Raw genomic sequence first — 14,045 nt, forward strand, 5'->3', positions numbered from 1 at the left:
GCAGGTTTGGAGAATACCAATGGGACGTAAAGCGTCTCTCTGAGAACAGGGCAGGGGGGTAGAGGTTGAGTGCTGGCTGTATAATAACCATTATTCAGCTGAGATGGCTATCCGAAGAGGGCTATTGGTGCTGGGGCCAGAGACACTGTGATTAGATTTCCCCTGTGCTGCTATTCTTCTCTGTGTCGCTGTTCCCCGTCTTTCTTTGTATATTTCTCCAGCAACTGAGCAGGAATCCCACTGGTCATTAACAGGGTTTCAGGGTTTGAGAAAACACGGAATTTGATTTTAGCAATTTCCAGGTATGGATAAGTATGGCAAAAAGAAAAGGTGGTACAGAAGAATATTTGGGTTTCAGCTCTATTTTTATTTTTTTAGTTTCCTGAAATAGAAAAATTCATAATACCAAATGTTAATTTATCATGTTAACACTTTTTCGTGGCATTTAGAGCAGGCAACCTATGCAGCCAAAATGCTCACCAGTGTATGCGAGCGAAGGCCAGTGTTAGAGGTATTTTTTTATTAGAATTATTCCATGCAACTGAGTGCACACTCCTACACAGAACTGCCTCTGCACATGTACAGTGCAGCATGCAAACAGCTCTGCTTTGAATTCAAGTAATGGAACAAAATATCGGAAAAGTGATGAATTTTCTTCCATTTGATATATATTTTGCTGTATACCATCATCACAAATGGCAAGCTGTCAACTGCAGAAGAAAATGAAACTGCTAAGTGAAACAGACCAGTGTAGTGTTTCTTTGGAATAAAGACTAGAAGTTTACACCTGGTTTCACACATCCTTTTCAGTAGCCGGTGACTTTTGGTTGCTTTACTTCACAGCACAGCCAAAGTGCAAATAAATAAATAAAAATAGATTGATCTCCATCAGAACCTTCAGTATACAAGTTCAAGTTGTTGAATCGGTTTCTCAAATTGCAGTTGTGTGACATCCATATACAGAAACTCAGTCTTCTCTTGACTCTAGCCTGCCTGTTTTAAATGACTAGTTCTGGCTGTGTTGTCGATGCAGAAGAATTTAAACTACACTCTCTCGAGTCCATGCTGCTTGGTCTGGCCATTAACACCTATTTAATCAGATGCTTGTGAAGAAGAGCATGCCACCGGTACTTTTCATCCTCTTCCACTGCGTGTATCATCCTCACACTCAGTAACTTTAAATCTTAACCTCTGTTTCCCTTTCTCTCTCTCCCCCTCTCCTTCTGTCTTGTTCCTCCTCTCCGTTGCTCTCACTCTGTCTCTCTCACAACGGTCCCTCTGTCATATTAATGCACAGACCTGTTTAAAGCCTGTGTCTATGCTGTGGTGCTGGGTAATCAGTTAACCTGATTACACTGCTGATGAAATTAAATCATTTCAGTAAGTGAAAATAATAATATGAGTAATAGGTGCGGGGGACTGTGGAGCACCCCACGGCATTCGCTGCAGTCAGTTGAATTTTACTTCTCTCCATCTCTCCTTTACACTTGCTCTCCCCATTCTGTAAGATAATTGATGGCTCAGAACAAGCAGCTTTGATGCCACTTGCTGTGTATAATAGTATACACCGATCAACCCAACATCTCTAACACCTGCCTGTTATTTTATGTCCCCTTTGTGCTGCCAAAACAACTCTGACCCGTCAGGGGACACAGGACCTCTGGGGTTGTTTTATGGTCACTGGTATTGGAATGTTGGATCCTTTGGGTCTTGTGCATAGAGGGTGGGGCCCCTCAGGTGGGAAAATGGATTCGGCTTATTCCAGCACATCCTACAGATTCTCGATCAGGTTGTAATCTTGGGAGTCTGCAGGCCGTTGTTGTCATTGTCCACCCGGGGAGAGAAGCTGCTGCTGACGGGAAGAGTTGTTGCCATGGGGGGGTTGGGGGGTGGGGATTGTATTTAGTCTGCAATGCTCAAGTGGATGGTGTGTTACAAAGCATCCACATGATTGCCAGAGCCCAGGATCCCCCCCACCCCCACCCCTCCAGATCACTGCATTGTGAACAGATGATAAATGTTATTCACTCCACCTGTCACTGGTGTTAATGTTGGAACTGATTGGTGTATAGCTAAGTGGATTAAAAATAAGAAAAGGGTGAGACCAATACTGTGGTAGTCATAGTTTTTATTTTCCCTATTGGTCAGTGGGTAGAGAAAACCACGGGAACAAAAAGAAAAAAACAAAACACAGGACCTTCACCCAGGAACCACTGTGTCCATGTCGCACGTAAAACCAAAGTTGAACAGTTAGTTAATTTAAATCACATAATGTGCTTAACAGTATGCCAGAGGAATATCAAGGTCCTAACGGAAAAAAATGTGATTCTGATGTCATTTTAAAATAAATACATTAATGCCTTTTTAATAAACAAGTGTAATTATTTCCAGAGAAATAAAAACACAGTTTTTATCATATGAATGGTCTGTTTGTAATTCATATTGTATATAGGTTTGGAATCACACACCATCAGTGCAGCCACTGAAGTAAGAGCACTAAAATGTGTTATTGTGACGTGTTTTAACTTAGTATAGATGGCTTCATACTAGGTTATGACTTGTTGTGTAATTATGTTGATATATAGTAGGTACGTTTTTACAAGGACCAGTCAGTCATCAGCGTGCTGTAATGGAAAAAGAAAAAGTGAAAGTGCCAAGCAAATGGCATAGTTAATCACAAAGCCCTTTTGTATAGAGCTGTAGGAAATCTGGTACAGTTCTGACTATACCTGACTTGCAAAAAAAAAAAAAAAAAAGATGGTTTGGTAGCAGTGAATCATTCGAAATGGGATTAGTTGAGAATGAATGAGTCTAAAGGACAGACATTTTAAGACACTTAGCATGATAGAAAGCAGAACGCAACAGCAGGCATGAGTCAGCAGATTAACAGCCGGGCAGTGGCTAAGCTAACCAGAGGCTGATTAAAGGCTTTGCACCTGTCACTTGTGTAATGTTATTAAATGGCAAAGCAAAATTAAAGACAATTATGGATAATGACAGTGCTCAAGCCAACCCCAAAAAGGCAATGAGAACCACAAAAATCAAAATTTAGATAAGGCCAATGAGAGCCTGTAGAAAGCTTAGCTTTGGAGTCATGCTGATCACACCAGCTGTTGTATGGAGTAGACATGAATGCTTTGCCATCACAGTAACCGTAATTTCTTGTTCTTCCTTTTGCCTGACTTGAAAGTCGTCTTTAATTACTAGGTTCATTGAGCAAGGCACAATTTTTTAAATTCAACTCAAAACTCAAACAAACAAATCATGTTGCATATTTGGTCATCTTGTGAAATCATATTATTGAAAAAATGTTTTTTGCAGAATTTAAAAAAAAAAAAAATCTCATTCACTACAGAATAGTCTCAGTGTTGTTCAATGGCCATTAGATCAGACTCAGTTTAATTTATTCAATTGTGTGACTGTGACAAAGAACGTTAAGCATGAGCAATTTAGAGTGTCTGTAAGATAAAACCAAAAATGTCAAAAGTGATATGTTAGTTTGAAAACTGTCAGCACAGTGCAGGGTGTAACTGCAGCATGTGTCTCATAGCTCTGTAGTATGGTGATTGTTGGCCTAAGTGACAAAGGGTGCTCCCGGCAAAATCGACACAGACGATGTCATTGACCAATAGTGCGCACGCGTCGATTCTATTTGTCCTGTGAAGATTTGTCATCACAGAGAACCACCAATACACACCATAGAAATGCAATTGCTGCTCCATTATGTGGAAATGGCCCTTTGGGAATTCTAGGATACTATCAGCCCATGTCATTGGTTGCCTTCTCCCCTTCACAGTCAGGCTGGCTAACCCTGAAGTAACACTCCCTCGATGATGATCTATTTATTTTTGCATGGCCGCCTTTATCGACAGAGTCTGTAAGCTTCAGGGGGAAAGATGGTATCAGACTCTATTCCTGGGGAAGTCGGTATCCAGCGTACATGCCATTTATTCAGGAAAGGCTGCTGGTGCTATATCAGGTCAGAGCAGCTATAACGATAGCATAATCTCTCCATGAATCCGCCATCTCCTTCTTGTTTACTGCTGTTTTGCTTGGTTGGTTTGTTTGTTCGCCTACCTTTCTCTGCCCTCTCTTGTTCCTTCAGGCAGATTCCCTTTGTCACTTGCCTAATTTCATTGGTCTCAAATCCACTTACTCTGTTTATGTTTTTGGCTTCACCACTATAGTCTGTGTAGGACTCTGTCTGCTGTTTTCCTAAAGGCAGAATTAATGTTGGTCTGCGCTTCACAGACCTCAGCAACATCAAATACCCAGAGAACAGGGCAGACCTTCTCTTTGCAGATATGATTCTCCAACAGCCAGAATTAGCTAGAGGGGTACAAGAATACAGCACCTTTTATGGCATCTTGTACATTGATCACTGGTATCACTCAAAGCAGGGAGTTTGTGAGGAACATATTGCTCTGTCCTGTTCTGAAGTTTGTAAAGTGATGTGCAGGTTCGCCTTTGCTTTTCTAAGCTTCAAGGAAACTTGGTATAAAGAGATTATACAGGGGTGACCATTAATAATCGATGGAGAGGGTACAGCACAGAGCCTAAAACAGTGTAAATGCCTGTACTCCTGTGAACCTACCCCTGAAATATTTATCTAGCCCTGCTGATGTCAACCTTAGTTAGAGGTAACCTGTCTGGACTGAGTTTTGAGACCCTCTGGTTGTTTCTTCCATTCTCCCATCTGTATTTTATTTTTCCAAGATGTTGTCTTTCAAAATGTGAATGTATGTGAATTCACCACCACCTTTCTCTACAATCCAGTAATGTAGGTGCATGAGACAGAGCGTTGGTTTCTTTTCCTAATTAATCCTCGTTACTAAATAAAGAAAGAATAAAAAATAGGGCTGATTCATTATGTAAGCTATATTAACCAATAACCAATGATAATCATCATATTGAAATCCATGCATCTTTTTGCCATCCTTTTAATATGAAATACTTAAGTGGCATGACTTAAAGATCTTTTGCTCAAAAATATAAGACTTTCAAACAATTTAAATCCATCATGATTTCATTGTTCACAGTCGCATTTGTATAAAGTTTAAAGTGTAATATGGAACAGGTCTCCCCGTCCACCAAAGGCAGATAGACCAACCTTGGTTTTAGAGTCTGTGACTCTAAAACTACAACTCAACTTACTGGCCTAATTTCTCTTAATTTAGCCCTCTCTGGCTGCCAACAACACCCCCATGATGTCTGCAGAGTGGACATGAGGTCATTTGCTTTCCAGATGAACAGTGACCTCTGCTGTGCCACTGGCCAGCATCTTAGTCAGTCAATCTTCCTTGAGTTGCAATGTGGCCTGTGCTTCTGATGCATATTACAACTCTGGGCACTTCCCCCTTGGCTCTCATCATCTAAGAATGAGTCACCACTGTGACTCCAGTCGGGGTATAGAGGTCAAGCAGTTTGACCCATGAGACTAATTGCCACAAGAGAGCATGAAGTCTGCATTAGGAGAACAATGACCATGGAGCACACTACAGTGCTATCTCTTAACAGTGAAATAATTGCTCAATCATGCATGTATATTAACTGCTAGGATACAATAGTCTTTGTAAAAATAATACAAGTGCTGGCTAGTGTGATGGTTCTTGAAATAGTGTAGCAGTAATGATAATCAAAAGGGGCTTAGATCTTACCCTTACGCACAACTGCTGTAACACTGGAGTGAAATCTGAGCAATTATAGCTCTCGATTGGTATTTAATCCTGGACCTTTGGGGGTTATAGTGTGTCTCAACCAAGGAGGGGTTTTACCAGAGCCCTGAGTAACCTCAAATTTATGTGTCTCATTTATTTTATTTAGCATGGGAAAACTAGATGGAGAAACAGAAGGCATTACCAAGCTTTACTCGCGTCCTTAGTTTTCATTCCTTACATTTGCATTTAAAACCATTTATTGACTGCATGTTATATAGAAAATACATGCAGGGACTCGGCCTGAAAGGCATTTAATGAGACAGCATGGTCTTTCATGGACAAGGTAGTGGGAATGCAGTGAGTGTTTCCCTACGGGATGGTTTCTCTAAACATTAAAACAATACCTCATTTTCTGAGAAAGAGGACGTCAAAGAAAACACAATACTTGCTTTTCCTGGTCTCTGTTGTTAAACCTCTTCAGTGCCTCAATGCAGTCCTCTGGGAGTGCCAGATTCTTAATGAAATGCAGTTTACATGTTTATTCAAGCCTTATATCCTCAATGGTTTATTATCTGGCGGCTGTACATGGCTGGCTATAATCTCACACTCCTGAGGAGCATTTGTCTCAGTAGTCAAGGGTAAATTGAGATTAAAAATTCTTCTGAGACAAAGTAAGACGCTGAATACAAATGCATCATTAGACTCTGTGGTCAGCTTGTTTTAATGTTATGCTTTGAGGGGCTTTGGGAAGAGATTGAGATTGATGTCAACATTTATGGTGACACTGATTCTAATGTAAACATTATTGTAACGCACAATGGCAGGTACAAGATACGCACCAAAAATGAAATACACCCTGCACATTTAGTAGTTGTTCTAAAGTGTCCGAGCTAAACTCTGCATGTAGCAGCAAAAAAATCCAAATATCTCCTCTCCAACAAGTGTGTGAAAAAAAGTCTGATTGTTGGTGAGATTTTAATTGATGCCATGTAAACTTTTGATGGCCACAACTGCAAGAATTCACTCACAGCTGTAATTATTTATTTATTAATGATTGATCACAGTTCTTAAAGTAATAGAAATGTATACATAAGCATTACAAGCAGCTACTTTCAGTGGGAACGTTGATGATTGACTTTGCAAGTCAGAGGACTCACACCATCTCTTTTCCTGTTCTTTTCACAGAGGACCTACTGCCACCAGGCTTCCCTAACATCGACATGGGCCCTCAACTCAAAGTGGTGGAGCGCACTCGAACAGCCACCATGCTCTGTGCTGCCAGTGGCAACCCTGACCCGGAAATCACCTGGTACAAAGACTTCCTGCCCATTGACCCCAGTGCAAGCAATGGGCGGATCAAACAGCTACGCTCAGGTAAGGAAAGCACAACCCAAACTAGTTGCTGACTACTTCTTCCCTCTTATTAACTTGAGAACCTGTTTGATTTTCCAGGAGATTTTTGGCACTAGTTAATATGGTTGTTTCGTGCTTTGGTCCTAAAGTTGTTGCAGTGTCTTTTTTTTTTTTGTCCAAATTGTTAGATAATTTAAGTGTGATTGAGAACATGCTGTTTGCTTAGCTACGATTATCAAACAGTGTTACACTGTCATAGCGACAACACACTGATTTATCCAACTGATCCAAGTCGAGTTGCATTAGACCAAGAGATGTCATTCTACCCATACGGAAGTGTGTAATACTTGTTAAAGACATGAGAACCTCCTAAAGTACAGATATGACACAGTATTTTGAGTCGAAAAGTAAAACAAGTGTGTGTAGATCCAACTAGACTTGGGTGTCTACTATGTTTAAAGCATTTAAATGTCAAATCACGAGGGCAAGACACATTTTCCGAACAACACCATGAGAAACATGCAGGCGACGTATCACAACCATAGTTCTCTGACTATGTTGTAATAGCCGTGGATTGTCATCCAAAAGATGTGATGAAAATAACGCATTTAAGAGTGTAACTGTACTGAATGAGGTCAAATGATTCACAACATCCCAGAAGTGTGTCATTGTAGACAACGAGAGCAAGGTCCACATTGTACTGGCACAACTCAGTGGTGGATATGTTGTCTTGTTCCCATTGATTAAAGCCCACTGAGAGGCCCAGTAAAGCAAAGTCTAATTATATAGCTAATTAAGTGTAGGCCCTGGAGTGGCCCTGGGCAATAAGGGGTAGATATTTTAGGTCAATGATTTGTCACTATTTGAAAAATCCAATGACTCCTATTTGATTTGTTGCTGCAAATGTAAATCAGCATAGACACCACTAAATTAAGAGTCTGTTGCCATTGAGTTTCTGCCTCAGGTGTGGCCCCCGTGAGCTGTACACTCAAAAGAATATATTTGTCCTCTCATTAGTTATGCCTTTCCAGGTTAAGCTTTTTCCACAGATGTTTCATAGGTTACTGGTGCAGTCCAGTTTTGAGGGAGACATTTGACTTTTAAGATTTCTAAACAAAACCTTCTGTCTAAATATGTGTGGCTATTTCCTCTTTGGGGTGATAGACAACCGTTTCTTGTTTCACGGACCTCCTCCTTCCGTTATTTGTGATAAAGTTGTCATGATCTTATAATCATACCTTCCTAATAATACTAATACCAAGTCTAATACCACACCAAAGAATAAGGCAAGATCTTTTACATTCATGGTTTTTGAACTGCATTGCACAAGAACAAAATGTAATCTCGCTTTTATTAAGTTTATTTATGTAAGTTTATTCATCCATTTATCTTGCCATGTATATGAATGTTTGAATCTCACAGTGTGTTCCCACAAACATAATTAGGATATCAGAGCTTGTCTGTTCTGCAGCCATATGTTGTCACTGTGGTATCGCAGTACTTGGTTAGTATTGTAGGATCATGCAACTTTAACAGACAGTATTAAAAAGTTTGCAATTAAGGCGTTTTGCATTTAAGCTTTACTGTGTAGGAAAGAAACAAATAGGAAGGCTGGTAAATTTATTAAATATTTATGGAGAATAAAACAACTATCATAGATTTTGGTGTTTGTTTCTCAGGTACATTTGGCAGCTGGTAAGCCTATGTAGTCCACGAGTAAAAATGGAGTTATATTGTAATAAACATCAACATGGCTTTGTGAGTTTTAAGCCTCTGTGGATGATCATGTGTCTTTATTTGTTTCATGATTTCAATTGTCTTTGTGTGTCCTGTCTAAGTGAAACAGACTGCTGTTTTGTTGCCTCTCTCTCTTTATGTGTTTTGTCTTTATTTGTGTCTGAAACTCAGATGTGTGTCAGTGCACATTGGAGAGTCTTCAACACGTTCATTTAACCCATAACACAAGTTAGAACTGAAATACCAAAATAAAATAAACAAACCAACTATTAAAAGACAAATGAGAAATAAGACTAAAAGTGATATTTTACAATTGACACCAAAATTGATTTGTTTGATTTTTTTTATAAAATGACCACCTCTAATTAGAATTATAAATTGTAACTAGAACGACACCTGCACTGCTCCTTCCAGTGTATCTCATGGTAATAAAATAAAAATACTGAGGTGGGGCATTAGACCCAACTAAACTGGTAATTCCTTTAACTATTTAACGGTAGTCAGTATCAACCTCTACTTAAAATGAATTATGTTGTTCTTCCCCTCTTTCTATTTATTTTAATTTTCAGAAACCTTTGGTAAGTGTTTTGCCCAGCAAGCCCACCCACTCTCCTTGAAGCAGATGGCATATTTAAACTACTTCCAAAATGCATGCATCCCCTGCTTTCCCTCACCCTTGTCCTTGTCCTCTTATCCTTGATTTTTACTTTTGTTTTGCACACACACACACACACACACACACACACACATACACACATTCTCACACACACACTGGAATTTATAACAGAAAGGCAAATTGAGGACGAGCAGCAGCATGAGCTGGGGACGGGGTGGTTAGTTATCATGATCCACCTTTAAGCAGTGCAGTTTTTTATTTATATGAAGAAGACGTGCTTTTCACGTTAATGCTAATATACACTTCCCAGTTCAACCAGCTTTTTTTCTTTTATGTTTACCTAAATATTTAAGTTTACTGGCCTCTTTGGGATTTATAGAACAGACTTTGTTCGTGACTGGCTGTTTTTTTTTTATTCTTGGATGTTGACAGTTGGCTGAAAGAATCTTGACTTCTTTCCAGGTGAAGGCCACTGCAAGACCGCTGTATAGCTGAACCCTGCAATCCCTATCTTGGGCTGGGTCGACCCTCTGGTCTTGACCAAATATTTTCTAAGGAGAATATTTTCTTTTCTTGCCAAATTGGCCCACATTCCCACTGGCTCCCACATATCTCTTGGTAAGGCTTTATTGCCATGCTAGAGGGTGAGGGCTGAACTGATAGTTACATTTGGCCGCATTCTGTACTCTTCCTGACTTTTTGAACTACTTGCAAAAATACACCCAGCCACTTAAAGCTGGGTATATTTTACTTACAGATCAAACTATATCTGTATGTAGGGAGGGCAAAAAGGGAAATTACTTTCCCTTGTTTCAATACCAAGGCTCTCGTAAGGTAATGTTAGCTTTGGGGCTTGACTTTTTTTTCTGTAGCTTTTTTTTCTGGAAAGCTCATTCAGCAGCAAGGCAGAATTTATGCTGATGAGAAAAAGGCCTGCATTCTCAAGCCCCCTAGGCTGCCATCTTCTCATGTCCAAAACACATCCAACAATCTTAAAATTGGAACAATTGTAATAGTTCTTGTGGCAGCCGCTGAATGAGTATTTTATGAGGTTTTTTTCTCTCTGTTGATGAGATGTCTGTTGACAATTTCTCCGGCTACTTATTTGCTCTTTTGCTTCAGGAACACTCTAGTCTCAGGGGGGTAACTCTGAGACTGATGGGTCTTGTCCTGTAGATGGTGGTGATGGTGGTTTTTACACAGAGGTCCTGAAGTACTGCCACAACTAAAACCACTCATTACGCCAGCTTTGCTTTTTCTTTTTTTTCTTTTGCCCTGAAACAAACAACACTGGCATAATACAGACTCAATGCATGGGTTAGATAGCATGCCAGGGTTTGAGTAGCAAGAAAGGCATGATGTGTAGCACAACAGGGTGAGTAAGTCTCACCAATTTTACAGTGGCATCGATAAGGCTCTGTTACTACCACCCCTGATGGCTTAAAGATAAACAACAATGCCCCCATCCCGTGTTTGTACTTACTTCCTGCAAATGAATCTCCCAAATTTCTCATGTAAACTTCAGTCATTGTGATTTTGAAATGATCACAGTGATCTGAATTATTTGCTCCTGAAAAAAGGAGACACAAATGTAATATCAAGTTTACTGGAAGAAAGAGCATCCAGCTGTTGTTTGTTAGATAGCTGACTTGTTGGCTTACTGATTCCTTATGTGCCAGACCATGCTGTGCTAGTGGGGCAGTGATATTTGCGTCAGGGTCCACTGAGGAGCTCCTCTAGAGGTGTGGAGGGAGCCTGACATTTCTCCCTAAGTCCCTGTGGCTGCAGACCCCAGGCCCTTACTGCCTTGTCAGCCAGAACAGATTAACCAGAGGCCAGGGAGACAGTGAGAGGATTGGGAGAAGTGCATATTCGTAAAGATTAAGGTCATTTTTTAATATAAAGGTTTGAAATCATGACATTACATGGCTCCTTTATAAATACACAGGTTTATAATATGCACATTCCAGTGTGAATCATGATGAGTTCAGTTGCACTTAATCTGAAAAGTGCATGAAAACGCTCTCACTTGTCAACATCAAAGCTGCTCTGCAGGGAGCGGCTAAAACCTCTGCAGATGTGGTAACAAAAGCCACCTGAGACCTGCTGCGACACTACCAGGATCCCAGACGCGTGTCTGTTGTGATGAGAAGGTCAGCCAGATGCCCTCTGGAGGCTGGTCAGATTTTGACACCCGGCCAATCACATAACCCCATCCGCCTCACACACAGATGGGCAACATCTTTAGCCAGATTGCCTCTGGCCAAACTACATCCTTCAATAATATTTTTTAATATATTCATAGGTGCCACAGATGGGGTGTTCACAGTAGCAAATAATATCACATTTGATGATATGAGGAGGTCAGTGGTCTGTTGAGGTATATTTAGGTCATTGTCTCCGTAAGCTGATCAACCTCTGGCTGACCAAAGCTTAGAAGGGGAGCTTATGGCCATTAAGTTGCATGCCCATAACACAGGTGGATTTGCCATTGTAATTGAACAGAAGCTGGCCACTCCAGACCCAGCTTGGCTGGTCAGATCCCTTGCTGAGTTTAAAATTAGAAGTTCCAGTTACCTAGGTCACACATCTATTTTTCACATTTTATATTATATACATTTCTTGTTGAACCAATGACTTTGAGCTGAACAATCTCTAAATATTATCCCTCATCCTCCTTATTACTTACATTCCTCTCCTTTTTCTGTTCCTCTTTTGTCGCTCAGTCCTTTTAAAGGTCCACATGTGATGGTCTTCCTTTTTTCAAAACCTGCTTTATTAACCTTAACCTTATTCTAACCTTAACCTAACTTTGGCCTTAACCTCACCTAACCTTTAACTAGTAACCCCTTAACCTTTGACTAAAATTTCATCACAACTAAAGCAAAATAAACCAACAGCTTCTGCAGCCTCTAATCAAGCTCTAACTCTATAACAACGTAACCTTCCCAGACCCCTATTTTCCTTTGTCTTGTGATTACATATGATTATGTGGTCTCTAAAATCATTGCAGAATGATTAAAATGTCCTTGTTGTTTTGCCTGGTTTTTCAATGCCTCTAAGTTATCACAGTGCCATATCTATGCATAGAGTGTACTCTTTATGGATACTGAAGCCCCAGTTTATAAAGCATGAACACTTTGCAAGTGTGAAATTCAGTCAAGAATAAACGCTTTTTAAAAATCCTGATTTTACTACAAGACATTACCCACTCTCATCAAACAGTGTAGATAATTTTACTTACAGTATGGTTAATTCCAGGAATGCAAATTTTATGAACATACAGTATAATCAGTAATAAATGTGCTTTTTGTATAAACATATAAACATGTGTCTATAATGGGTAACAGTTACTGACATATTTTAAGATATATGCATAAGCATAGTGCAACACAATGAATAACATCGATGAAATGAATCCATCGATGTGCATTGCAAACCAGGCAGAACTTAAAACTCAGTTATTGCCTCCTACCTGCTGGTATCACAAAGGATGTCTCTGTATGCAGAGCTGCAGCAACGGTCTGATCAGAAAGTGTTGAAAATTTCTTCCACACTATGTAACCACCCACACTCCTTAATATATGGTATACACTATGGAAGTTACTGGCACCACTTTACATGAACTCCAGGCTCCCTCAGTTTTAACTGGGAGAAGTTTTGTTTGAGGAGGTCGACAGCCAGATTGGTCATTTTTGTACCGGGCCATTGTGGCAAAGGTTGATCTGAGCTGCTGGGAGTAGAGTCACTTCTCCTTTGCATCAAAACAAGTCGGTTGATGTGGTTTGGGCATCTGATGAGTACATCTCCTGGATGGATTTCTCTAGAGATTTTCTGATCCCAGAATGTGCTGGATAGATTATACATGTCATTAGGGCTTGGAACACATCAAGACCTTCTTAAGAGGAGCTAGAAAACCTGTAACATTGTTGGACTACCTTGTTCAGCCTGATACAAGTTGGATGGCTGGCATATTTTGTTATGCAGCCAGCATGAATGTGTGCACATACACGTGGACACGCATAGAGCCGGGCCTTTAGTGTTGAGCTCAATGGGCAGTGCGCACCCCTGACCCTCAGCTCTGTGCCTGCAGGCCATCTATGCTAAGTAGGGCACCTCCCCTGGGTTGGCATTGCCCTGCTGGCATTCTCATGGGATTGCCAAGGGCATGCTGTTACAATGAGTCATCCTTAGATTTAGAGAAGGAGAGTTAGAGAAAGGCAAGAGGAAGGAATTGTGGGAAAGACTGAGACAGACAAAACTCTGAAAGAAAGAAAGGGATTAAAGAAGGGACAGATAAAGTAAGAAAAGAAAAAGGAGTTAGGAAAAATGGTTAGAAAACACTGAATGGAGAAAAAAAGCCAAGAGCAGAAGACGCTTGGCAGGAAGGGGCGGGGCAAAGTTAAGCTGGCGCTCGTAACAGCACCCAAAACTGTGCCTATAAGGGTTGCATTTCACATTACAGCAACAACTCAGGCTACATTAAATAGCCCATCAGCCTCTGGCTGGATAAGTTCAATATTTTATTGTCCCTAATGGGACATTTGGCTTGCAGTCAGGCATGTAACACAATACAGACTTACAATAAACAAAAAATAAAGAAACATACAACGCTCCGTTAAATGAAACAATGGAAAGAGATTGAATGACCAGGGAGTGAAGAAGCTTGAGGTGAAGAGACT

General features: G+C 40.3%; 1 protein-coding gene across 14 annotated transcripts in view; it reads left to right on the forward strand.

The window, feature by feature from the left end:
- Positions 1–14,045, forward strand: part of ptprsa (protein tyrosine phosphatase receptor type Sa) — a 224,716-nt gene that overhangs the window by 126,118 nt on the left and 84,553 nt on the right. For all 14 annotated transcript variants that reach the window (XM_046391868.1, XM_046391867.1, XM_046391873.1 and 11 more), the window contains one exon: positions 6,843–7,031. In XM_046391868.1, the coding sequence (XP_046247824.1) occupies positions 6,843–7,031 (189 nt within the window). The remainder of the gene's footprint in view (positions 1–6,842; positions 7,032–14,045) is intronic.

Source organism: Scatophagus argus, chromosome 6, assembly GCF_020382885.2.
Source record: "Scatophagus argus isolate fScaArg1 chromosome 6, fScaArg1.pri, whole genome shotgun sequence".
Classification (NCBI taxonomy): domain Eukaryota; kingdom Metazoa; phylum Chordata; class Actinopteri; family Scatophagidae; genus Scatophagus; species Scatophagus argus.